Below are 25,155 nucleotides of genomic sequence, written 5' to 3' on the forward strand. Positions count from 1 at the left end.
TGCTACATTGAACCATTTTTGCATTCCTGAGATAAATACCACCTGGTCGTAGTGTGTAAGGCTGCTTTTTTGCCGTTGGGCTTAGTTTGCTCGTATTTTATGGAAGGGCTTTGTACCTACTGCACAAAGGACATCGTAAAAAGACATTGTCAGTAGCTTTATTTCCTTGTGGTATCTTGATCTGATGTGGGTATCCAGAAGAAAAAAAAGGAAAAAATTTTCAAAGCTATGTATTTAAAAAATTCTTTTACAAAACAAACTTATCACTTTCAAAGTACGTTTCATTAGACTTGACACATTTTTCAAATTCGCGATTCCATTCTTGAGAACAGTTTTTTCAAGCTCATCTGTTTAGATGGCTGACAGCACTTCCTTGTTTTTTTCTTCAACTCTTCTCCATTGCCAAATTGCTGTCCTTTCATGTCCCTCTTCATTCATGGAAACAAAAAGAAGTTGCACGGACAAGGTCAGGTGAGTAAGGTGCATGGAGCAAGAGAGGCATACTGTTTTTGCCAAAAACAGGCACACTGAGATGGCTGTATGAGCAAAACCTGTCTTCTGTCAGCCGTATTCAGCCATTCAAGAAGTTGATGGATCTCCAGAATGAAGTTTGTCATCATTTGACATTTTGTCTTTTATGAAATGAGAAAACCATTTGTACACTTGAGTTTTTCCCATAGCACTGTCTGTGTAAGCTGAGTTCAACATCACAACAGTTTCTGCAGCATTTTTCCTGAGCGGGAAACAAAATTTCATAGCTGCATGCTGTTCTCTAAAATTGGTGGTCACCAAAAGTTAGGTTTGAGCAAAGCTGTTTTATGAAAAAAAATCACTGTGACCAGAAAGAGACTTCCCACTGGGTGCACTAACTCAGAGTGAGTTGCTCAAATCTAGCAGGAAAAATGAGTACTAAAAATGCCCTGCTCATTGAGAGCTTTTCCCGCTTTTGGGGGGTATCCCGCCATAGAATTAGTCAGGAAGTCTTCCCTCTTCTATCCTTTGGAAGATAGTCAAAAGGAGTGGTGCTGGCTCTTCTAAAATGTTTGGGAGACTTCACCTGTCAAGTCATCTGGTCCTGTGCTTTTCTCTATCGTGAGATTTGAAACCATTAAATTTAGGTATACTTTAAAAATGTATTAATATTTAACTCCAATTCCTGCCTATAGGTGGTTCTGATGCAGCATTAAACATGATACATTTTGAACTGTGTGGAGTTTCCATTCCAGATCGCAGAGTTGTACCTATCTAGCAGATGGCTCTTTAGACTGCTGTTAATCCCAGATGTGTACAATGTTGTTAGTTGATGCCACTGAGTTGGTTCCAATTCATAGTGACCCTGTGACAGAGTGGAACTGACGCATAGTGTTTTCATGATTATCATGTTCATGGAAGCAAGTTGCCAGATCTTTCTCCTGTAGAGTTCCTGGGTGGGTTTGAACAGCCAATCTATCCTTTTGCAGCCTATCACTTAACCGTTTGTGCCACCAAAGCTCCTTAGGTGGATAGCTACACGTAGTAAATAGAGGTTATTCATTCGTTCACAAATGGTCAATTTCTCAACCAAAGGTTGAGATGCCTTCTCTGACCTGGCGTTGGGACGCACTCATCTCCTCCCTGATTCTAACCCATGTTGTGGGGCATTTTTATTGCTTGTTTGATTGTGGTTCACCCTCCTATTGACCAGTGGCATTTAAGTTCCTTCTGTCTTATTTATCGTTGTATACCTAGCAAATGGCGTAATGTGCACGTATAGCAGGCCTATTAAAGACAAACAAAACACTCTTAACTAAAGGAGGGCTGCTAGTTTCTGGGCAGAAAGCATTTTACAGATTACAATGAAGCACAACACATTTTATGGCACCCAGCCAGACAAGCTGTTTGAATGGAGACCTGAGGCCCAACAGAGTCCAAAACATTGGGGGGTGACAAGTGGTGAGGGGCCACGCGAAAAGATTCATTCATTTATGTTCACAATATTTATTACTCATCATAATAAATTGAGCCCTTACCAAATAAATTCCAGACCCTGTTAGAGGTTTTGAGTATGTAGCCGTAAATAAGAAGCCCGGTGGTCTGTGCTCCAGTGAAGTTCACGAGGAAGGGAAAGACAAGCGGTGCCCGCAAGGAGTGCAAAGGGAAACAACAGGCAGCGGAAACTCTCCTAAGGATGCTAGATTCTGAGGTCAGGCAGCAGTGGGCAGGTTTTGAGCAGGAGTGGCCAGGAAGGGGGCGGGCTCTAGGGGGCGGGAAGACTGCAGGCAAGCAGCGCTGGAAATTTTAACATGCAAATATTGCTTTTATGAATGAAGAGCCAGCGGGGTCTACAGGCGACAGGGTCCCTCGGTACGCTCGGTGTTGTCCCGGGGGCAGCGGGCTGTATTTTCAGTGCAAGCTCGGTTGCCCAACAGTCCTGGGAGGACTGCGGGGGAACGACAGCCTAATTCCCCGACATTTCGGCACATCTAGAGTCCTCCGCTCCCAGAGCAGCAGACGCATCGCTGCAGAACCGAATCCAGGCCCCAGCAAGCAGGGAAGGGTCCAGGGTGGCTGGAAACCTAGCACAGCCTAGCTCACCCCACAGTCTCTAGGTCTGCAACAACCGGCGGGCGGGAAAGGGCGGAGCTTATGTTGCGGACCTAGGCGGTGGCGTGGGACCCGCCCCCGCCTTAGGCCCCGCCCCCAACTCCGATGATTGGTCCAGACCCGCGGAAGGGACGGGCGTCCAGGAGCTGCCGGGGGGGTCGAGCTGGGGCAGACGCGCTGATTGGTCCAGCAGGATTAGGTCACCGCTAGCAGGTTCGAGCGGCCCGGACGCCGGTGGGGCGGCCCCGGCTGCTGTGAGAGGGCGCTCGAGCCTGCTAGCGCTGGAGTCAGCCTGGGAGGCGAGGAGGCGGTGTTCGCACTCGCTCGCCTGCTCGCTCGCTCGCTCGCTTCCCGGCGCCGCTCCGAGCCCGCGGCCACGGTTCCTCGCCCACCGTTCCGTTGCGCGCCCAAAAGCAGCCGCCCACCGCCCGATCCGGGCTTCTTTTGGGAGCCGCGCGCGTCGGCGAGGCTCGCGCCAGGGAAGCTCGCGCGGAGAGCAAGTAGCGCCACACCTGTGGAGCCGGCGTCCGTCGGGGGTGCCGGCCGAGGGTCAGCCGCGTGCGTGCTCCCCGCGACCGTCCGCCCGGGCCCTGGGGGAGGCGCGCCCCCCGGCTGGGCGCCGCGGGCACCATGGGGCTCCCGGCGCTGGAGTTCAGCGACTGCTGCCTCGACAGCCCGCACTTCCGTGAGACGCTCAAGTCGCACGAAGCGGAGCTGGACAAGACCAACAAATTCATCAAGGAGCTCATTAAGGACGGGAAGACGCTCATCGGCGCGCTCAAGAGTGAGTGTCCCCCGAGGCTGGCGGGGCCGGCCGGCCGGGCGGGGGGCGGGGGGGCGTCGGCGGCGCTCAGCCCTGGTCTGGAGCGCGCCCTGGTTTTCTCAGCCCGCTGCGCCGGGGGACGGCTGTGGAGGCTCCCCGAGGCAGGAAGGGTACATGACCCGGCGAGCCAGCAACAGTCAACTGAGGAAGGGGACCCGTCGCCGAGCTCTTTGCATTGACGGGTGGCGGCGAGGAGACCCAGGCACGAGGGGGTGTCTGAGGAACCGCGGGTGGGTGCGCGCGGCGGCACACAGGTACCCCGCGAGTGGGGCAGTAGGTAGTGCCTGGCGCGCCGCAGCCTGTGGGCAAAGCCTGGCGTGTTCGCGACAGTGTCTCCCGCAGGGGACCCGGGGCTCCCGCCTGGGTGCCCAGCGGTGTGGCCGGAGCGCGCCCTGGCCAGGGGGCGCTGCCTCTCCTCGGAAAGACAGGTGTGGCTCTCGATCCCTGCAGGCAGCTCCAGGCCCTTGCTTCTCAGACATAGGCGCTGCCCAGAAAGAGGCTGCGTTGAGTGCTTGGCTAGTCCGTTTCTCGAGAGTATTGAGAGCCTGCCACCCCCACATCGAGGGGCATTGCCATTACGTGTGCAGGTTCCGATTCTCGGGATTAGCAGAAGGTGATAGGGGTGGGAGTACAGAATCAGAGTGTTCCTTTACTCTAAACTGTGGGCGAGGGTTTAAAAATAGAATGAACGTCTCCTGACTCCCTCTCTCGTTTCCCTCGTTCTGCGTATTCCCTCTCCCATTATCCTTGAAAACTCAAGGGTCAGGGAAGAAATGCTCTCTCTTCCCATCCAGAAAGGAGAAATCTAAATTCATCTTAAAGATAAGCTAGCTTTTTGTAAACCTGTCTCCCCGCCCCCTCCCTGTACCGCCCTTTTCTTCTTTTTGCTTTCGATGGGGAAAAAATGAAATTTACATCTTGTGCATGTTTTTTCTCTTTACTTTTAAGACGCCGGGGTGAGTTCTTTTGCCTCAATAGAGCGTGCTCTAGGGACCAGCGCCTGGGATGATGAGCGCGTGTTTGGCCCCTTTTCAGCCTACCCGTTGTCAAGACAGTCCAGCCCATCTCCTAGTTTGCAGAATTAGGAATTGTGGAATTGTCTTCAACTCTTACTTTACCTGTCGGGGTGATAGGTTTCTTTAATGCATGTTATCTTTCAGCATGAGAGGTACATTGGTAGCATAAGGCGTACGCGGTGAGAAATTGGCCCTACAAGGAGGGTCTGAGATGTCATTTTGTGAGTCTATTGCTGCTTAAAATGAAGATTGCTTCTAAAAATGAAGACCGAAACAATGGAATCCCAGGGTGGCAATTGCCAATCTTTTGGGGGTGAGATGAGTATAAGTATGGGGAGGTGATGAAAAATCTTAGAGGCAGGGCCTGTGTCTTACATGAAGCATATGAACAGACTCTCCCTTTGTCATTGACCAGGGCCATCCTTTTCCCGGGAAGGCTGGGCCCCACTTAGAGATGGGATTGTGATTGAACTTTGAGCCTGGCTTTCACTTGAGCCACTGCTTCATTGAGCAAAGTTTGGAGTGACTAGGGGGTGCTAGGTTTTGCACTGGGCACAGAGGACGTAGCAGTGGATAGGCTGTTGTTGGATGCAGGGCATCATCGCCTCACCTAAGAACGGTGTTGTGGAAATGGGAAAACAGGCTCGAGGACGCACTAGCCTACAGTCACATGGTTCCAGTGGCTAGTCTGAGTTTTTAACTCAGTCACGTGAGCCAGCCTTCATCAGGCCCATCCCACTTGCCCTAAATGGAACTATCTGGACCAAGCCTAATGGAATTTGGACTTAAGTTTTATAGCTCAGCCCTCAATCAGGGTGGTGTATATTTGGGTGTTATTTTTGGTGTGTGTGTGTGTGTGTGTGTGTGTGTGTAAGAGTGCTTTGTAGGAAGAAACATTTCAGTAATGGAGCTGAAGGGTTGTTTTAGTTGTCTAATGGACTAGCCTTGTAACTTGAGGGAAGGACTGATTGAGATCTAGATGTTCTGATCTCTCCTAAATCCAGCTCTATGGTGACCTTGAACAAGTCATGTGATCCTTGAAAGCCCCAATTTTCTCATCTTTAAAATAAGGGTACTGCTATGGCCTACACTTGAAGCACTTTTATCAACTACCTGGATGGCCGCTGCATCGTATGCTACTAGACTAGTATTGGTGTATTATTTTTCTTCACCACTACTGTTTTCCCAACTCATCTTAAATCAAAAATCCCCTAAAGCTTGAATATGTAAGTGACACTGTACTCTCTCCCAGCCCTAAAGTTTTACGATTTTATTTCATAACTCAGTTTCAGATCCTCGAGTTTAGGTTTCCTTTGCGCATTAATCCCAGGCAATAAAACTGGCCTCCAGGGATTGCCAAAGTTCATCACCAAAGTTCATCGAGATCATTGGCTTTACAACTTCTACTTTCTGAGCAAGGGACCAGCGGGATGAGTAACCGGCCCAAGGTGACAGAGCAGTTAAAGTGCACTTAACCCTGAGGCAGTTCTGTCCTGGAGGTCAGTGGTTCTCACACGTTTGTCTCTTGTCTTCCTTTGAAAATCTGATAAAAGTTACAGGCTCTTTTATGCATGGAAAAGAACTCCTTGGAACCTTTGTCTGAATCCAGATCTCTGGGCTGGATGCATGGAAGGATAAACACTAAAATAATTTTGGAGCATCCATTTAATAAATTCCTGCTTTGGGAGACATCTCTCGTTTGATGTGGACCGGAGCCTTGGCGACCCCTGATTAGTTACTTCTGAGGCTGATTTGTCCTGGCCTTTTCTGTTGTGGGGACTTAGCCTCCCCGGACCTGTTCCCCTGCCCTGATTAATCAGTGTCAGAGAAGAGACAAGTCTCTTCTTTCCCTAGAGAAGATAGAGGCTGAAGAGATATAGGTTAGTACAGTTAAGAGGCTTAGGATCTCTTGCCTCCCTTAAGTTGAGCTCATCAGGTCACTTCATGAGTTTGGGTGATAACAGTATTTCTTGGGGCCTACAGTTTGGTGGCAAGATTGCAACCTGGAGTCAGTTAAAAAGCCAGAAACCAAACTCACTGCCATTAAGTTGATCCCAATTTACAGTGACTCAGTAGGACAGGATAGAAATGCTCTTGTGGGTTTCTAAGACGGTAACTCTTTCTGGAGGTAGAAAGCCTTGTCTTTCTCCTGTGGAGTTAAGTGGTGGTTTCAAACTGCTGACCTTGTAATTAACAGTCCAACCTGTAACCACTGCACCACCAGGGCTCCTCTGGAGCCAGTTAAGCCTGGGTTCAAGTCCTGAACCTGTCATTTAGTTGATTAACTCAGGCTAAGTTACCAATCCTGAGCCCTCCTCTTGTCAATGGGAATAAGCACTCAGACTTCATTGTTCTTGCTTGAGACCCAGATGACATACACGTAAAGAAAGGACTCAACTCGGAGCTGGCACGCAGTGCTGCTCTTACGTAGCGCTTTCCAGCTCTGCCATCTTCCTGCACTCAAGAGCGGAGGCTCACGCTGCCTTCATGCTAGCTTACTTACACAGTTGTGTGTCTTAACCACCGGTGGGCAAAATCCTTGTGAGATGGCTTGCATCAAGCCGTGCTTAAGTCAAAAAAGATCCATAAGTTATGAAGAAAAACAAAACAAAAATCGAGCTCCCAAGCTCTTCTGGGCTTATTAACACGCTGTTAGGGTAAATTTCCACATTTCTTGCTAGACCAACTTTCCCCTCTGTGTGGCTGTCCCTGTTACCTCGTGTGGCCTTCATTGGACTCCGGGCCTTGCTGTGTTGTGTTCTCAATGGCAAAACAAATGTAGGTGCATAGAAAGGAATGTGAGGCTAGCTTTTGGTTTTGAGGGATGGTTTCTGGACTTGTTGGTAGTGAGAAGTCCCTTTAATTTTGCTTTCCATTTTCTGAGAGGGAATAACCTCATTGTGTTGCCTTAGAGTGGGATAGACGTGCAGTTTTTAAAAAAAATAGCAGCTATATTAAATTATAATTCACATTTCATACAGGTCACTGGTTTAATGTGTGTAATTCAGAAAGTGTCCTCATTCAGTGTTGTTTAATATAGTCGGGGAATGGAGCAACTATGCCCACATTCAGATTTAAAGCATTTCCTTCACCCTACAAAGTAACCCCACACCCTATGAGTAGTCACTTTCACTTCTGCCCATTGCCGAAGAAAACAACCACTAACCGACTTGTTTGCCTTTGCAGATTTGCCTGTTTTGAATGTCAGAAATGCAAAGTTAATCCTCTTCTGCTAAGTGGTTTACGCAAAAAGTTTTTTTATTTAGATTTTGGGTAGAGAAACTTTGGATCAGTAACTTTATTTCCTTCAAAATGGTTGTTTAAGTAGACCTGTGGTCCTGGGACTGAATAATGTATTTCTAGGGCCAGGAGAAAGTCCTGGTGGTATAAGGGGTTGTATGTTGGGCTGCTTACTACAAGATCAGCAGTTTGAAACCATCAAGTGCTCCATGAAAGAAAGATGAGGCTTTCTACTCCCATGAGGAGTTATAGTCTCAAACCCACAGGAACAGCTCTGCCCTGCCCTTTAGGGTTACTATGAGTCAGAATCGATTCAGTCTCAATGAGAGCATTTTGAAGGGGGAGGGGAATTTATTTTAGTCCCTGATACTTTAATTGATATAAAGTTTATGAGACACGCAGAGGAGAAAACCAAACCAAGAGAAAACGCAATTCCTTTCGTCAATGAATTTACAGTCCAGTGGGGGCAAGATATGTGGCACTGAATCAGCTTTACCTTGGGGGTTGGTGTCCTGCTGGGTGACATCTTTTTACAAAATGAAGTGACTAGTTATAGTTCTTATTCTGAACTTATATTTTCCCCGAGACTTTCAAAGAAATGATGCGCCTTTCTCATTGCAGTTTGCTCAAAATCCAAACAGGACAAAAAAACAAAAACAAAAAACCCCTCATTGCCATCAAGTCAAGTCAGTTCTGACTCATAGCGACCCATGGGACAGTAGAGCTGCCCGTCAGTTTCCAAGACTGTGACTCTACGGGAGCAGACAGCCTTGTCATTCTCCCACTGCTTAGCAGTCCGATGCATAGTGCTCAATGCCATCAGGGTTCCCACTACGTTTTGGTGCTTAGTGATTTTAACATCTCTAGTCTATACCATATTCACAAGATAAGTATGAGCTTTGTTCTTTGAATTTCATGTGCCCTGGAGTTGTAGTGGGCCATGCACTGAGCTGCTAACCACAAGGTTGGCGGTTGGAGCCCACTAGCCCTGTACAGGAAAAATTTGAGTCTAGCTGCACCCATAAAGATCAGAAGTCTCGGATGCTCAAAAGGAGCAGTCCTACTTGGTACTGTAGGGTCTCTGTGAGTTGGAATCGTCTTAAGTGAGTTAGTAAGGAATTCTGGTGACTCTGTAGGGTAATCTTTGGACTGTTAACCACAAGGTTGGCAGTTCAAACGCACCAGTCACTCCTTGGAGGAAAAATGAGGTTTTGTGCTCCTGAAAAACTTTACAGCCTTAGGAACCCTCTATAGGGTTACCGTGAGTTGGAATTGACTTGATGGCAGTTGGGGGTGGGGATTGTGCACAAGTGAAAGTTTTTTAGAGCAAAGTAGTTTTCTCAATTGAAAGTTCATACTCAGTTGTTCACTGACATTGGTCACCATCCCCACAATGTGTCAACACTCTTCCCTGTTTATTCCCAGGGCTCCCCACTTATATTAGTCTGGGCTCCCTGACTCTTCCTGTCTTCCCATCTTTGGCTTTGAGCATGTCGTCCTCTTGACCTTGCACAGCTTGTGGATTGTTCTGAGGAACACTTTCTTCATGGGTGCTGTTTGTTTTATAGTCTCTGAGCATGCCCTTTGGGAATGTTGCCAGTTTCAAGTCAGACAGTTTTCTTGGAGTGACCATTTCAGAGGGTCCTCTGGTCTCGTTTGACTCGGAAATCTGGCCCTTTCACTTATTTTTTGGTGTTGAATTTTGTTCTCCGTTTTTTTTTTTGCCCATTCTCACCAGGATCTTGTCTTTTGGTCTTGGTCAGAGTAGTTGGTATGAGTAGTTGCTGGTGGGTAGTTGTTGGTGGGTAGTTGTTGGTCAGAGTAGTTGTTGTTGGATAGTTGTTGGTGGGTAGTTGTTGGTGTGTAGTTGTGGGTGGGTAATTGGTAGTGGGTAGTTGTTGGTCAGTAGTTGTTGGTGGGTAGTTATTGAGTAGTTGTTGGTATGTAGTTGTGGGTGTATAGTTGTGGGTGGGTAATTGGTAGTGGGTAGTTGGTGGGTAGTTGCTGTTGGGTAGTTGCTGGTGGGTAGTTGTTGGTGGGTAGTTGCTGGTGGGTAGTTGTTGGTGGGTAGTTGTTGGATAGTTGTTGGTCGGTAGTTATTGGGTAGTTGTTGGTGTGTAGTTGGTGTGTAGTTGTTGGTGGGTAATTGGTAGTGGGTAGTTGCTGTTGGGTAGTTGTTGGTGTGTAGTTGTTGGTGGGTAGTTGGTAGTAGGTCTTCTGAGCTCAGGTTTGAGGAGGTAATGCTTTTCATATATATGGGCCAGCCCTGATGGTGTAGTTATGGTTACACGTTGGCCTGCCATCCGCATGATCATCAGTGAAACCAGGATCATCTTGGAAACCACGAACAGCTCCGTGGGAGAAAGACTGGGCTTTCTATTCACTGAAGCACTTACAGTTTTGGAAACCCACAGGGGTCGCTATGAGTCTGCACCGATTTGATGGCAGTGCTTTTTAAAAGTGTCTTTTAGTCCAGTGGACTAGCTGCTTTCCCACCAGGGTGGTGTTCACTTGCTGTTGTTCTCTGTGCTCTGAGCAAGAAGAGACCAGTGAGTGCGTGCTTCTTAGGTGCTGGCTTGTGAGCTTTAAAAGATCCAAGGTGCTACTCACCAGATTAGATAGAATGCAGAGAATTTGAACATTTCTTCTGATTTTTGGTTCTGTTTTGCCAATTGACCTAGCTGTATTTCCCCCTGTCATGCCTTCACCCCCACCACAGGTGAGTTTTAACAGAAATACGTCGATTGTAGAATAGTAATGACGGCAACTGATGTTTATTGGACACTTATCAGACGCTCCGTCCCGTGCTCAGTGATTCACAAATAACGTTTTATTAATCTTTACCACTGCCTTGTGAGGCGAACACTCAAACTGTTTTCTTAACAGGTTAGTTTGTCTAAGACTGCACAGTTAAGAAGTTGTGCAACTAAACTTGGAATCTAGCAGTGGACCTCAGGACCTTCTCTGGAAAGACTACGACTCTAGACTTTGACATTGTGTAACTCTGCAAACAAACTAACAATCAGGGAATGTGAATTTCAGCACATGTAAATTAAACTTCAATGCAATTTACTTCATGCTATTCCAACCCACGTAGCTACCGTAGAGAGAATGAACATACTTATGTTCAGAGAAATAGCCTCAGAAGCCTTCCCTCTCGAGTCTAAGACGGAGGGGGGTATAAATGATCGTTTATTGACCTTAAAGGAGAAAGAAAGGCATAGACAAGGAGCCCTGGTGGCCGAGTGGGGTACAGTGTGTTGGGCTGCTAACCACAGGCCTGCAATTCAGACGCACTGCCACTCTGAGGGAGGAGGGCGAGGCAGTGTGATTGCTCCCGGAGGACATAAAGCCTGCAGGGACGCTGCTGTGAGTTGGAATGCCTTCACGGCAGTGGCTTGGTTTTTGGTTCATTTGGTCATTGTCACAGTTGTGTGCACACCAACCGCTCATCCCAGCCGAGCCCACCGAGTTTGCTTCTAGGAGAAAATGAAACATTCCAGAAGCCCGCAGTGGCTGTGGTTACAGCAGGGTTTTTCTCTCAGTGGGTTGAGAGTTACAGTTGAGATGCACTTGGTTCAATCCAGCTGAAAACAGAATGGAAAATATGGGAGAGAGTTTTGAAACGCCAATGCTATATAAGGACTTCAAAATCTTATTTGGATTCAGTTTTCTGTTGTTTATATTTGTGTGAGTCAGACTCCAAATGTCACCATTGCAAATTACCACCATTTACAAATAATTAGGGAATGCCTTATTTTTAAAATTAAGGTGCTAAAGCACAGCAAAGGAATTGCGACAAACTTTTCGTTTCCTAACTTTGTACCCATGTGTTCCTTAGGATTTTGAGTACGGTTGACAAAGCAGATTGGCATCAAAGATCCTTAGGGGCTCATGTCATTCAAGGAGGATTCCTTTTGTGATTGTAAAAGGGTGATATACTCTAAGGCACACAACACACAACTCGTGTTGTTGATTGAAATAAAAAAAACATGCTTGTGAGTTACAGAGTGAAAAGGAGTTACCCAACTTCCCGACTCTGACCCAGGGACAGGTTTGGCCTCTCCGTGCAGTACCCTTTAACTCAGTGGAAAGCAGGTGCGTGCCAGCATCCGTGATCACTCAGCACTACCCCAAATAAATGTGTTGCTTTTCAAGGTGAAGAGTCAGTCAACCCTCATGCGCCCCTCTAGCCCACTTTGGTTCTGCAATGAGCCTGTGAAAGTCTTAGCTGTTCTTTGCTCCCTGGAGCTCAGGGCTCAGAAACACAGCTGCAACAGTCTCCTCACATAATCTAGCACCCGCTGCACATTACTTCTTTCTCGGATCGGGATCTGTAAAGAATCTGCATCCTCACTGTCAGCACTATTACTGGTGTCTGTTCATATCTTCTTAGGGTACATTAGTGTATGGCTTAGCATCCCTGGTGGTTCCCCATTGGGCTGCTAACTTGCAAGGTCAGCAGTTCAAAACTAACAACAGCTCCATGGGAGAAAGGACTTTCTACTCCCATGAAGAGTTACTGTTTCAGAAACTCACAAAGGCAGTTCTACCCTGTCTTCATGGGTCATGATTGGGCAGACTTGATGGCAGTGAGTTTGACTTTTTGATACTTTATAGTTTGGCTTAATTTTTTTCTTTGTTTTGTAAAGCTCTTGATGATTAAGTGCACGGCACTTAAGACTTGTCCTTCAACTTCATCTGCCTTTGACAGTACCACATCAGGAGGCCACGGTGAGGAATGGTTCGGGTGAGGCCGTGGTTGGGGTTTCTACTTCGTATAGGCCGGCTAGCATCCCCTTGAGGCAGAGGCCCCAGGCTGGACTTGCTCATTTTGTTCACTGTCGACTGATGATCACGAAACCCATAAGTTGACAAAATGAAAATGGCCAGTGAAGAACCACTGTCCCTCCTGAGCTCCTGGGGAAGCCACTCCTGGAGGCACCTTGCTATCTTGTCAAAGCCGTCACCTCGAACAAACGCAGCCACAGGAGGTTTTGGCAGGAACATTGGGCATGAAGGCAATAGGAGAGCTAGCAGTGGAAGGGGGGGGGCTATCTAGATTTAAATTTCTGCTCGACCCCAGTTTTAATTAAAAAGCATTATAATACCATGTGTTTCACAGTACTGCGTTTCCTGCACACAGTGCACACACAGAAAAATAGGCACACACATAATACACACATAATATACATTGCACTTATAGGAGGCTCTCACACAATAGAGTTGAATGATTTGGAAAAATGAGTAAATACCGTGTGCATTATCTGTGTAAAAGTCCTTTACATATGCTGCCAGCAAAGGCAGACAAATACATGGAGCCTGGTGGGCGTTCAACTGCTTGACCATCACACCTCCAGGCGCCTTGCAGAGTTCTTAGGTGGCCATCAAAGGAAGGCCTTCATTCAGCATATGTGAAGTCCCTGGAGAGAAGTCATAGACACAGAGGTCACAAGGTGAGAGAGTCCATAGGGCATTTGAGGACGAAGAGGGGGAAAGAAATGCTTCCTAATCAATGAGAGTTACCGTCTCGGGACCCCAGAAGGCAGTTCTGCCCTGTTCTCTGGGGTCATTATGGGGTGGAGCTGCTGAGATGGCAGGGAGTCTGAGGGAAGCAGTGTGGCAGGAGCGAATAACAGGTGGTGAATGGAGAGAGAGCTCATGAGGGGCCAGATGACAGAGGTGCCGAGTGCCACAAAGAACTCTGGGGTTCGTGCTAAGTAGGGAGCGACATTTCCTACATATACTTTAAAGAGCTGATGTGGCGAATGGCTATAGAGGGGTGGGAGTAAAGGCAGGTAAGCTGTCAGGAGACTGCCATAAGACTCAGGTCACCAGGACTAAGGGTACAGTCTGGCAATGGGGCCAGATTCCAGATTCATTTGGAAGTAGAGCCCACAGGGCTTGCTGTTCAATTGGTTGTGGCGTGTGAGAGACGTCAAGAATGATGCAGGAGTTTGGGGCCTTGCCCACGACAGGAGAATGAGGATGCTGTTTCCTGAGATACAGAACACTTGGGAAGGATTAGGTTTGGGAGGAAAACCAAGAATATGAGTGGATTATCTGAGCATTCAAAGACCAAAAGGAAAAAAAAAAGAAAGTACACTTTATGAATATGTTCTTATATAAGCACCAAAGAGAATAAAAGTACTTTTACACTTGTGTCAGAACCAGCTTGGGGCGGGGCATGAGGGTAGGAGTGGGTGGGGGAGAAGACCAGAGTTCTACCCACCGATGACAGTTTGTCCTGCTTTTTCCTAGTCCTCTTTCTGTGAGTATTTGCTTGAAATTATACCATATCAATTACTGTGTTTTGCTTTTCCTGCTAATCCTCTGTCTTAAAGAAGTTCCATGCCAGCACATGTTCATAATGCATTCCTTCTTTGCGTGCAGAACGTTCTATGTGGGCATACTGTGTTTACTTTTCCCTGCTCCGTATTGAAGGATGATACTCAGCATGGCCTTGGATTTTCCTTGTTGGAACAGGAGCGTGGTAATCCTCATGTATCCTGTAAGGGGGAGTTGGGAGGGGCGGTGAATTTCCCTGGGAAGGGGGTCTTCAGAGTGGACTTGTGGCCAGCCCCACTTTTCACACTCTGATTGACATGGCTAGTTTAGGTCCTTTGCACCCTGGCAGCCAGCGCCATTGAGCACGTTAGGCTACGTTTCAGAAGCTTTTCCTTTTGCTGGAACCGGAAGTACAATATCCTGAACTGGCCCCTTTGTTAGACAGACAGGGATTCTAAAAGGAGCAGGGGAAGGAAGAAATCTGGAGGGTGTGCGAGTGTGAATGTGAGCGAGTGAGTGAGAGAGGGAACAATTCCTTGGCTTTGCCCCAATTAGCCTCGAACTGGTCAGATAGATACATTTGCGAGCTCTGTTTTTTTCCGGTAAATGGTGGCATGGGATGGACACCCTTTATGGAACCAGGCTGTTAGAAGACCCCGTTAACGAGGCCAGGAAGGAAGTCTTGTTTGCTAGAGTCAGGAGCACAACAGCACTAGTGGCTAGAGGAAGGCTTACAAATTAGTCGCTGGGGCTTACACATTTTCCTAGACAGAGAGAGAGAGAGAGAGAGAGAGAGAGAGAGAGAGAGAGAGAGAGAGAGGGAGGGAGGGAGGGAGGGAGGGAGGGAGGGAGGGAGGGAGGGAGGGAGGGAGGGAGAGAGAGAGAGAGAGAGAGAGAGAGAGAGAGAGAGAGAGAGAGAGAGAGAGAGAGAGCCAGCCCAAAGCTGTCACGGCGTGTTTATGTCTGGCTGGGCTCACCTTGGTTGGAAGGCACAGCATCCCACGGAGGGTGAGCGTCAAGAGTGGGCAGTTGTTTGTTATGTGTGTGTCTGCGTGCCTATGTGCACATGCACTTTCTTTGCCACATGAACAAAGGTTTGAGGGATTTGGGAATAATTTTGGACGTAAACCTTGTTAGCTAACTGGCCTCTCTGGCTCAAGCCAGTAAGTAAGCCACACTCTGACTCTTGCTGCTTCCACATGGGAAAAACCCAAAAAAACCAAACCAAGCAAAAAGACGGACTCTTTTACATGGTTTGCACAGATAACACACCAGGTAGGTTTCAGCACACACCTGACTTTGCTATCAGACCCGCTGTCAAGTTTACTCTGAGGTAATTGGAACACTTTGAAACTATGGATGGGTGCCCGCTGTGAGATGTAAGATGACATTTCTGGCAGGCTGAATTGAACTCGAGGCTGTTTCTGTGTCAAGGACTCTGTTGAACCAGATAGGCCCTAAACCTGCAGGAATTCCTGACTGCATAGCTCATTATTACAGTGGTAAGTGTAGAAAATGAGTATTTTGTTTGAATGAATAAACTAAAACAAAATGGCATTTTCACTTTACTCAATACCTATTTTTAAAAAGTTTATCTAAATAGCTCTTACCTATAAATGATACGCAATTTAAATGAAAAAAAAAGAAAAGAATGTATGTAAGTATCCCGGCAACTTCTCTTTCCTTCTACCCTGTTGTGCTGCCAGAGGTGACATTTTAGCTGTGTTTTTGTGTATCTTCATGTAATCTCTGCTTTTGCCCGTGTGTATGCACCTATCTGTAGTTGTTGCTAGATCTGTGGGATCGGTTCTACCTCATAGCCCTGTGTGCGACAGAATGAAGCAGCCTCCAGGCCTCGTGGCCATCCACAAATTGTTCTTACATTTAGGCCCATTGGTGCAGCCACTGTGTCAATCCATCTCGCCAAGGGCCTTCCTCCTTTTTGCTTTCCTTTCACTTTGCCGAGCATGCTGTCCTTCTCTAGGGACTAGTCCCTCCTGAAGACATGTCCAAAGGATGGAAGAAAAGTCTTTCTGGCTGTCCTTCTTCCAAGACAGATCTGTCTGTTCTGGCAGTCCAGTATTTTCCAGCATAATTCGAATACATCAATTGTCCTCCAGGCCTCCTTATTCTAGCTCTCACATTGCATCTGAGGCAATGGAAAGTGCCCTGGTCTGGTCAGACGCACCTGAGTCCTCCAAGTCACAGCCTGGCTTTTGACGCTTTCAGGAGAAGTCCGGTGCAGTCCGATATCCGCTTGGTTTCTTAACTTCAGTCTCTTCTTTGTTTATACACACACATAGGGGTTCAAAAAGTTCACGGCAAAGTGGAATTAAAAGGTAGTGGAATTTTCCCGTCAACTTTTTGAAGCCCCCTTTATAGATAGCGTCATTGCTGTCACTTCTGATTTTTGGCCGCCTTATGTCTGACGTGTTGCACTGCCGTTTGGTCCTGCACCACCTTGGGTCCAGCTGTGACCATTGGGGAAGGACTGCCAGGCTAGGAGGCTCTTGTTGCAGCGCTGTATGGGACAGTGCTTTATGTTCCATCAGGTTTCCGTATTGGTGGATTGCCAGACCTCTCTTTCTAGTTTGCCTTAGTGGAAAGCACCATGGAAGCTTGTCCCCCATAGGGGAACTTGTCAGTATCTGAAATAATTGTTATATCTTCCAGCACCATACCAACATGCAAGTCACCACAGTATATACCTCTGATGGTGGTGGATCTCTCTGTCTGTCTGTCTTACTGTTTTCGGGTTGTATACCGATGTACTGCTGTGTTTTTTCATAATTTTAGTTATTTTACATGGGTGCATATGGAGCTAACTCTTCTTCCCCGTTGGTATGGCACACTATAGTTTGGCTGTATCACAACTTCTCTAACCAGTCTCAGTTAGAGGGTTTCTTACCTTCTGCCAGGCCCAGTCATGCTGCTGTGAACACGCACCTCTCCAGGTGTAGTGAGCCAGTAGATCTGTAGGACAGATTTACTAGAAGCGGATCCACTGGATCAAAGGGGACTGTCCATTTGCCATTTTGCTGTGTTTCAGGGGAGCATTCTGGAGCGTTTATGACAGAACTGACTTTTTCAAATCCTGATTTCAGTGTAGGAACTTACTGGTTAGAGAAACCTTGCCGGGACCGCTGTCGTAAAACCACACATAGATTGCTCTCCCCCTTTCCTACTCCCAGCTGGTCTGTATTGTTCATTCTGGGATTGAAACCACAACAAAAGCCACTCCCTGACGTGAGACACAGCTGTAACTAGGACACACTCGGGCAGAGGACGGCCGAGCATGAGTTTGTGGTGCCAGTGGCAGTACATGCATTATGCAGTGAGTTTGGCAGGCTTTTCAATACGGACAGTCTCTTACATTTGGTGGAATGGAGACCAGGACTTTGTCCAGGAGGTACCCCTGGTGCCTCTGTCTTTCTCTAGGCTGTCCGGTGGGCAGTGACCTTCATGGTGACTGGCCGGGGAGCATGGCACATTATATCTGACATCCCTTCTTTGGTCTGCCTTTCCTGTAGGGCTTAGCCTTCACCCCTGATGGTGAGTGTACAATAACCTCGGTCACATGTCCACCGTGGCCCAAGTTCCCTCAAAACTCAACTCAACTGCCATTGAGCTAATTCTGACTCGCAGTGACTCTATAGGACAGAGCAGAATGGCCCATGTGTGTTGCTGAGTCTGTAAATGGTGCCCCTGCGTAGGGCTTTGGTGGCCACAGATCTTTATCCTTCTCCCACCGCATGGCTGGTGGGTTTGAACGGCCAGCCTGGATGTTAGCAGCCCACCACTGAGTCCACAGCACCTTCAGAGCTTTTTCAGGCTTATCGTAAATGTCCTGAGAGTGGCAAGCTTTATTATTGTCACTGCTAGGTGCTCCTTGTAAGGTACGGTTGTCAGTTGCCGTTCGGTTGACTCACTCAACGTTTCAGCTACAACAGAGTGAAGCTTTGCCTGCTATACCCCTTTCCTGACGGATGTTCTGTTGAGCCCACACTTGTACTTGTGGTCACTGTATATTTCAGATGGCCCTGCAGTCCAGGGAGCTCCTCGTCCAGCACTGGATGGGACCATATCCAGTTGTGATCCATAGGATTTTCATTGGCTCATTTTTCAGAAATTCATCGCCAGGCCTTTCTTCCATGCCTTACTTATTCGAGAAACTCTGCTGAAACCTACCCACTATAGGTGACCCTCCTGATACTTCAAACGCCCACTTGTCTGTCTCCCAGCATTTGAGCAACAAGTCGGTACAGTATGGCCAACAGACAGACAGCTGGTGGTGTTGTAAGATAGCGTGTCTTAAAGATGATGTACATATGAATTCCCTTAACTAAAAAATTCCCAGGCCCTGCCCAAGGATACTCGGAGACACGCCCTCTGGGACCAAACAAACAAAAAAACACCCCAACTCGCTGCCATCAAGTCAGTTCTGACTCATTGTGACCCAGTAGGGCAGGGTCGAACTACTCTTTTGGGTTTCCGAGGCTGCTAATCTTTTTGGAAGCACAAAGCAAGCCTCCCTTTTTTTCTGGAAGAGGGACTGGTTGTTGCCTACTGCTCTCTCTGTGGAAAGCCACACCCACAGGCCACGGGGTGCCTGCCTGCTGCTCCAGGCCCTGGGCATCTGCACCTCCACAGGGCCCCCTGGTGATTTGCATGGTGGCAGCCCTTGGGACCACACAGGAAGCCTGAATAGACCCGAAAGAGTCTCCATAAGCCTTGTCCTCACCACAGCCTCGTCCTCACTCCTGTTGGTGCGCTTTCTCGTTCCTGGAAGTTGTCTGTAACACTGTAGCCCAAGGAATGACAGGGAAGCGTTCCAGACATTTACAAGTTCTACTGACTTCCGAGTATCTCAGCCAATGTGGCCGAAGCTTGGGTCCAGTTTCCTGTGAGCTGGGCCCTTTCTCTGTAGCATTGGAGCTCTGAAAGGAAACTAACTTCATGCTCCTCCGAAATCACAGGGCAGTTTCCCACAGTGAATTCTGAATCCTTGTCAGGGTTAAAGTCATTTGAGGTCAGAGCCTGTAATTATGTTGCATTTTTATTTTTCCTTAAAAAAAAAAAAAGCCTTCAGGAAATCTAGTGATTGGGCTGAGCTTTGACATAGCCCGAGGGGACTCAGTGTCTGCTGGAGAGGAGGGAAAGAAAGACTGACCCATGGCTTCTGGAGATGTGATGCCCCCAACCCAGGAGGGTAGGGAGGTGCCCTCATTCCTGACAAACACTGGGTGCTTAGCTCTGTTCTGATCCCAGCTGGTTCTCAGTGAGGGCCTGGTGACCCAGCAGACCACAGCCTCTGCTGCCAAGTCCCCAGGATGTCCCCACCAGGAGACCAGTGCTGTTGTTCTCCTGCCATTTACTACTTAAGGAATTCTGTGGGTTTTTCTTCTCCTGGGGGGGAGGGGGCGGGGACGGGAAGGGGGATGCTTTGTCTGTGACAGGCACATGGTGGTGTTTGATACTGACCCTGCTTGGGCTGCAGGTAATCCAGCGGGTAGTCAGCCCAGCCCTCCCCCTATGGACAGTGTGTGCCTTTGTTGGAGTGGGAGGCAGCTGCTGGGAAGGTGTCTGTCTGACTTTTGCAGGCCAAGGCTCGGCTACTCCCGACACATCAGTGTCTGCTGGGCAGGCCTCAGGGACAGCAGACAGCTTGCTGGCAGCCGTGTCCAGCCCTCTGACCAAAGCCGCCTAAGCTTAGTGTGTAAGGTCAGCATGTCACCATGTTGCCAGTTCTGCTTAGAGCAGCGCCATGCTTCTTCTCTTCCTGGGAAGAAATCCTGTTTCTCTGTGCAGAGCAGCATGCTGTGATCAGCTCCATCGCAGGGAAGCTCGGCTGCATGACCGAGAAAATCGGAGTGGAACGGATAGCTTGTGGTCTTCGGTGTCTTTGGGGATAGGATTTTGGCTGGTTGCTCCTCTACCCCATCTAGGCTCGGGCCGTGTGGTTGGAGCAGCACATGATCCAAGCGTGAAGGTGAACACCAGCTGAAGAGAACTCAAAACTTGGAGGTTTGGGGCTGTGTTTTCACCAGTCTGGTTTTCTGAATGCCTGGGTCTAATCTTTCCCAACCCCCGCCCCCCCCCCCCCACTCTAATCTCCTCCACCATCCTGAAAAAGTGGGTCTTTGTATACATTTTTTTATTTTTGCATTTAAAAAAAGATACTGTGTTTTTGGTAAATTTTACACAGTAAAATAATTTCTTTACAGCTTGTTCATTGCCATTAGTTACATCTTAATTGTCATTAGTTACATTGCCATCAGTTAACATCTAGACACATCTTAAAGTGTGTCAGCATTCTATTTTCTTGTATTGTGGTTGGTCTGATCCCAGTTCTCTAGTTTCCCAATCTCCTGATATCTCATCTAGAGTAATGGTTGACCTATTGATCTCAGATGGCTGTTTTTCTGAGTAGAGCACTATACTTATTTTGTGTACTACTCTGTTATTTTGCTAAAAGGTGATCTCAGAGGATAGTCTCAGTTCTGGGTTTCAAGTGCCTCAAGGGATCCTCCTGTCTCATCTGGTCCAATAAGTTTGAACTTCTCAAGACTTGGAGTTCTGCTCTGCATTGTTACCCATCTATCAGTCCGTTGATGGTGGCCTTCATCAGAAGGGTTCTTGGTGAATGCTGAGCACCATCTAGTTCTCCTGGTCTCAGGGTGGGTAAAGTTGTGGCTCCTGTAGGCTGATAATGCTGTCAACCAGTTTATTCTTTGAGACTTTAGTTCCCTTCTGTTTCTTTTGTTCCTTATCAGTAGCAACCAATAGTTGTATCTGAGATGGCTGCTCATAAACTTTTAAGAACCTAGATGTTACCAAAATGTGTCGTTTAAAGAAAAAAAGATGGCAGAGTTTCAGTGGTTAACTTAAATGCGAAACTTATGAAATGTTAGGCAGGAGGACGGTGACTCATCTCTTAATGTGACACCTCCTCAGCACTTGAAAGAGGTCTTTTGAAGCAGATTCGCCCAATGTAATTATGCCATTTGATTTCTTCACTGTTGCTTCTATGAGCATTGACTGTGGATCCAAGTAATATGAAATCTTTGGTAACTTTGATCTTTTTAAACTGTTGTAGAGCAAGGATGCCACTTTGAAAACTAAAGTGCCTCAGGCCCAAGTCATGCTATTTTCCATCACCTCAATTGCATGGGAAATTTAGGTTAAGAATAAGAAAGACCAAAGAATTGATGCATTCGAATTGTGGTGTTGGCTAAGACTATTCAAAGTATTGTGGACTGCCAGAAAAACAAACAATTCTCTCTTAGAAGAAGCACTTCCAGAATGCTCCTTAGACTTAAGGATGATGATACCTTGTCTCGCGTGCTTTCGGCATGTCCCTAGAAAAGGACATCATCTTTGGTTAAAGTAGAAGGTCATGAGCAGAAAGACTCAGGGAGATGAATGACCACAGTGGCTGCAACAATGGCCTCACACTTAGCACTGCCTTTGAGGTGGTTCAGGCCTGGATGCTGTTTCATCTAGTTGTGTGTAGGGTCACCGTGAGTCAGAGCCAGCTTGGTATCACCTAACACCACCACCACAATGTGACCCTTCAGTTAGCATATTCCTAGGCTTCCCCAAATGTGCTGTCAAGGGGTTAGTGGCATAGGAAAGTCTTCCTTAGGATTGTTTTTTAGAAGTCATCCCTTAATTCTTCCATATCCCCCACCCACAGCCTGAGACAACTACTTTCTTTAACTCAGTGGTTCTCAGCCTGTGGGTTGCGACCCCTTTGGGAGTTGATTGACCCTTTTACAGGGGTCACCTAAGACCATCAGAAAACACATATTTCCCATGGTCTTGGAACCAAGACACCACTCCTCTCTTGTCTCCAGGCGGGCCCGCCCACATGCAGATAGGCCCACCTACGAGGACCCGGCATGAAGACTGTCACCCATGCTACACCATGCTTCCAGACAAAATTTCATTTATTTGTCATTAGAAATAAATAGTTCACAATCTGTAATTATATACAGTTTTTGTGATGAATCACTATGCCTTAATGGTGTTCAATTTGTAACAATGAAAACATTCTGCATATCAGATGTTTACATTATGATTCATAACAGTAGCAAAATTCGTTACAAAAGTAAAGTTACAGAAGTAGCAACAAAAATCATTTGATGGTTGGAGGTCACCACCACATGAGGAACTGTATGAAAGGGTCGCGGCATGAGGCAGGTTGAGAACCACTGCTCCAACCCGTGGCTCAGAATGTCGACTCCGTTAATCTTGTTCAGCCATGCACTCTTCCTTCAGTCTACCCAGACAATCCGTAACTTCATAGAATGCAGTGGTTTCAGTCCAGAAGGTTTGGATTCGACACACAGGTTTGTATTTCTCTTCGTTTGATTTTCTTTTCCTGGGTTGTCACTGTCTGGCCTTTGCTCGTGCATCAGGACTGATTTCGATGTGTCCCCGAGCGTGCATATTCCTCTGGGTCAGCTGCTGTCCGCTCTCTCTCCCCTGCTTTCCAGTGTTCTCTTGGTTGAGAGTGGGAAGGAACAGCCTAGGGCCTAGTAGATAAAGGTTTTTTTATTTTGAGCAATCGAGAAACTTTTGTTTCTACAGAGGACAACCTTCTCAGTATTACTCTGATTCCTATAGTGCATACAGAGGGTCATTTAAGCTTCATCCAGTGCCTAAGCTGGAACGGTTTTGGGGTGCTGAAACGGTCATGTGAAAGGCCTTCTTCCCGCCAGCAGACCTTGGGTTCTAGAGAGTTGGCATGTTTTCCACCATGTAGGAGGATCCTTCCTCCTCCTCTCTCTCCCCTCCCCCACATTTCCTCCTTTCACTGAGTCTGCCTTGTCTCCTCCCTCGCCCCCCCCCACCATCAGCTGTACCTTGCCAAAGGGCCAGTGAGGCCGCTGACCGTACATCTTGCATATGTAGAAAACAAGGCTTTTTGTAAACGGGAGTGACTGGAAACCCACTCCCAGCTTTTTGGGGTCTAGCTAATTCCAGAGTTAGGATGACTGTGAATCTGTGGAACCAGGAAGATGTGCCCGTTGTGAGGAGTGTCATCTTGGTAAACAACCCTGTCGGGGAAGGGGGGGAAGTGTGGGACTTTAACACCATACTTCTGTGCTTTGTTCCTCAGGCCAAAGAACGGCCATGCTTAGAACCGGAGTGGATTTAAAAGTCTGGCTGATTGGCGAATTGCTCCACCCAGAAACATTTCTGTGCTGATTTCCCATTTCTCTACTGGGACCTAATGCAGGACTCAAGTTTTCCATTTTTATCAGGGTGGGGTGGGGTTGTTCAACACAATAGGTCAATAATTTATATTTTAACAAGAGAAATTTATTTTAAAAAAAAAGAAAATAAGAGAAATTTGGGGCCGATGAATGAGAACATGTATCTGGGCTAGTGGAACAGCTCTGGATATAACGATATATTTATAATGCTGGCGAGTGCTCCGGAAACCTAGTTTTGATAGGTCAGGAGGCTGGGGTGGGATCTGGGTCTTTTCAAGTACTGGGTGTCAAGTCTCCAGGTAGAATGTATTTTGGGCGTGCTCAAATGAGACCCAGATAAGGTGGCTTACGTATCTATCCCCTCTTGATATGCCAACCTCATGAGTTGCAACACCACTAACACCAGACCCCCAGGATAGCTTCCTTCTGCCTTCCTCTGAGAGCCGTATTCTCATTTATACTTGTCAGTGAGCGGTCCATAAGCAACTTGTCCTTTTCCTCCCTGGTTATACAGGTAACACATGCTCATTAGGGAACATTTGAAAATGCAGATGAATGAAAACAGAATGCAAACTGTGCTGATTGTACTGGTTAGAGATACTGGTTTTATCATCTCTACCACTTAATAGATCATGATCGTTTTTCCATGTCATTGACTGCTTTCTCAGGTGGTCTTTTAGGGCTTCCATGGCATATTCCAAGGCATGCTGTGTCAATATGTACTGTACTAATGACCTTTCTTTGTGTGTGTGTGTGTGGGGGGGGTGATAGTGGTGGTGTTTCTCTCTGCTACATCTCATGATTGTATACAATCTATCTTGAAGGTCCTTGACTACATGCCCTTGTTATCTTCTCAGGGTAAAATACATAGGCTGCTCTTTTACTATTTCTTTTCATTGCTTTAAGATTTCTCATCTTGCCTCTGGTCACCCCCTTTCCGTTTCTTTTTATGCTGTTTGAACAGAGTCTTGGATACAAAGAGAAGAGATCCTTTCAGAGTACCACAGACTGATGAATCCTGTATGTTAAAAATATGATGTCAAATATATTGAAGCTGTGATAACGGTGATTGAATATTGACTACCACGTCAGTGTATCAAGTGCTTTTGCTGTATGTTTCACATACTTTATTTCAGTTACCCTTCTCAACCTTAAGAGGCACACACACACACACACACACACACACACACGTATACATCTATCCCTCAAAGAGAGAAGTGGGTCACACTACAGAAAAGTATTGGAGTCAGAATTTGAACCTTGGTCGAAGCCCAGGTGGGCAGCACTGTCCCCCGGGGGACACTGGAATGACTGGTAGGGCTGCAGAATCGGATACCTGTAGCTTATCCTGGATTATGGGCTATAGTACAAACGTGTTTAATTGCAAGAAGGTAGCTGAGTAACTTTTTCCTGAAAAGGGGGCAGTAGGCCAAAAAAGTTTGAGAGCCAAACCTTTTGCTCCTAGCTGGTTTTGTGGCGGATTACCCAGTAAGCAAGGTAAGCAAGGGATTACTTGTGCTTACTTACTAATCTGTCCTTTTTATCACATCATAGATTAGTAAACACATGTACATTTATGCTTACCTTTCTGATTGGGCATTGTGACACTGCTGACTCTGTAATCCAGGCTAACTTGAAGCCGCTCTGTCTTCATGCATAACAATGGGGATTTGAGTGCTTACCTGAGGATCCCTGGTGACATAGCGGTTCTGTGTTGGGCTGTTAACCACCAGGTCAGCAGTTTGAAAGCACCAGCAGCTCCTCAGGAGAAAGACGAGGCTTTCACTCCCGTAAAGAGTTCACAGTTTTAGAAACCCACAGAGAATTCCAGACTCTCCTGGAAGGTTGACATGAATTGAGGTCGACTTGTTGGCAGTGTGTGTACGTACATTGGAGTGCTTCCCTGGGAGAAAGATGAACTTTTTAACTCCGTTAAGAGTCACAGCCTTGGAAACCCGCAGGCAGGGCCACCATGAGTCAGAAT

General features: G+C 47.1%; 1 protein-coding gene across 3 annotated transcripts in view; it reads left to right on the forward strand.

Annotated features, from left to right (window-relative positions):
• Window positions 1–2,826: 2,826 nt before the first annotated feature.
• ARHGAP26 (Rho GTPase activating protein 26) overlaps window positions 2,827–25,155 on the forward strand; it is a 522,575-nt gene continuing 500,246 nt past the window's right edge. For all 3 annotated transcript variants that reach the window (XM_075541756.1, XM_075541758.1, XM_075541757.1), the window contains exon 1: window positions 2,827–3,367. In XM_075541756.1, coding sequence (XP_075397871.1) covers window positions 3,214–3,367 — 154 coding nt within the window. In that variant the 5' untranslated portion in view covers window positions 2,827–3,213. The remainder of the gene's footprint in view (window positions 3,368–25,155) is intronic.

The sequence above is a fragment of the Tenrec ecaudatus genome, chromosome 2 (assembly GCF_050624435.1).
Source record: "Tenrec ecaudatus isolate mTenEca1 chromosome 2, mTenEca1.hap1, whole genome shotgun sequence".
NCBI lineage: Eukaryota > Metazoa > Chordata > Mammalia > Afrosoricida > Tenrecidae > Tenrec > Tenrec ecaudatus.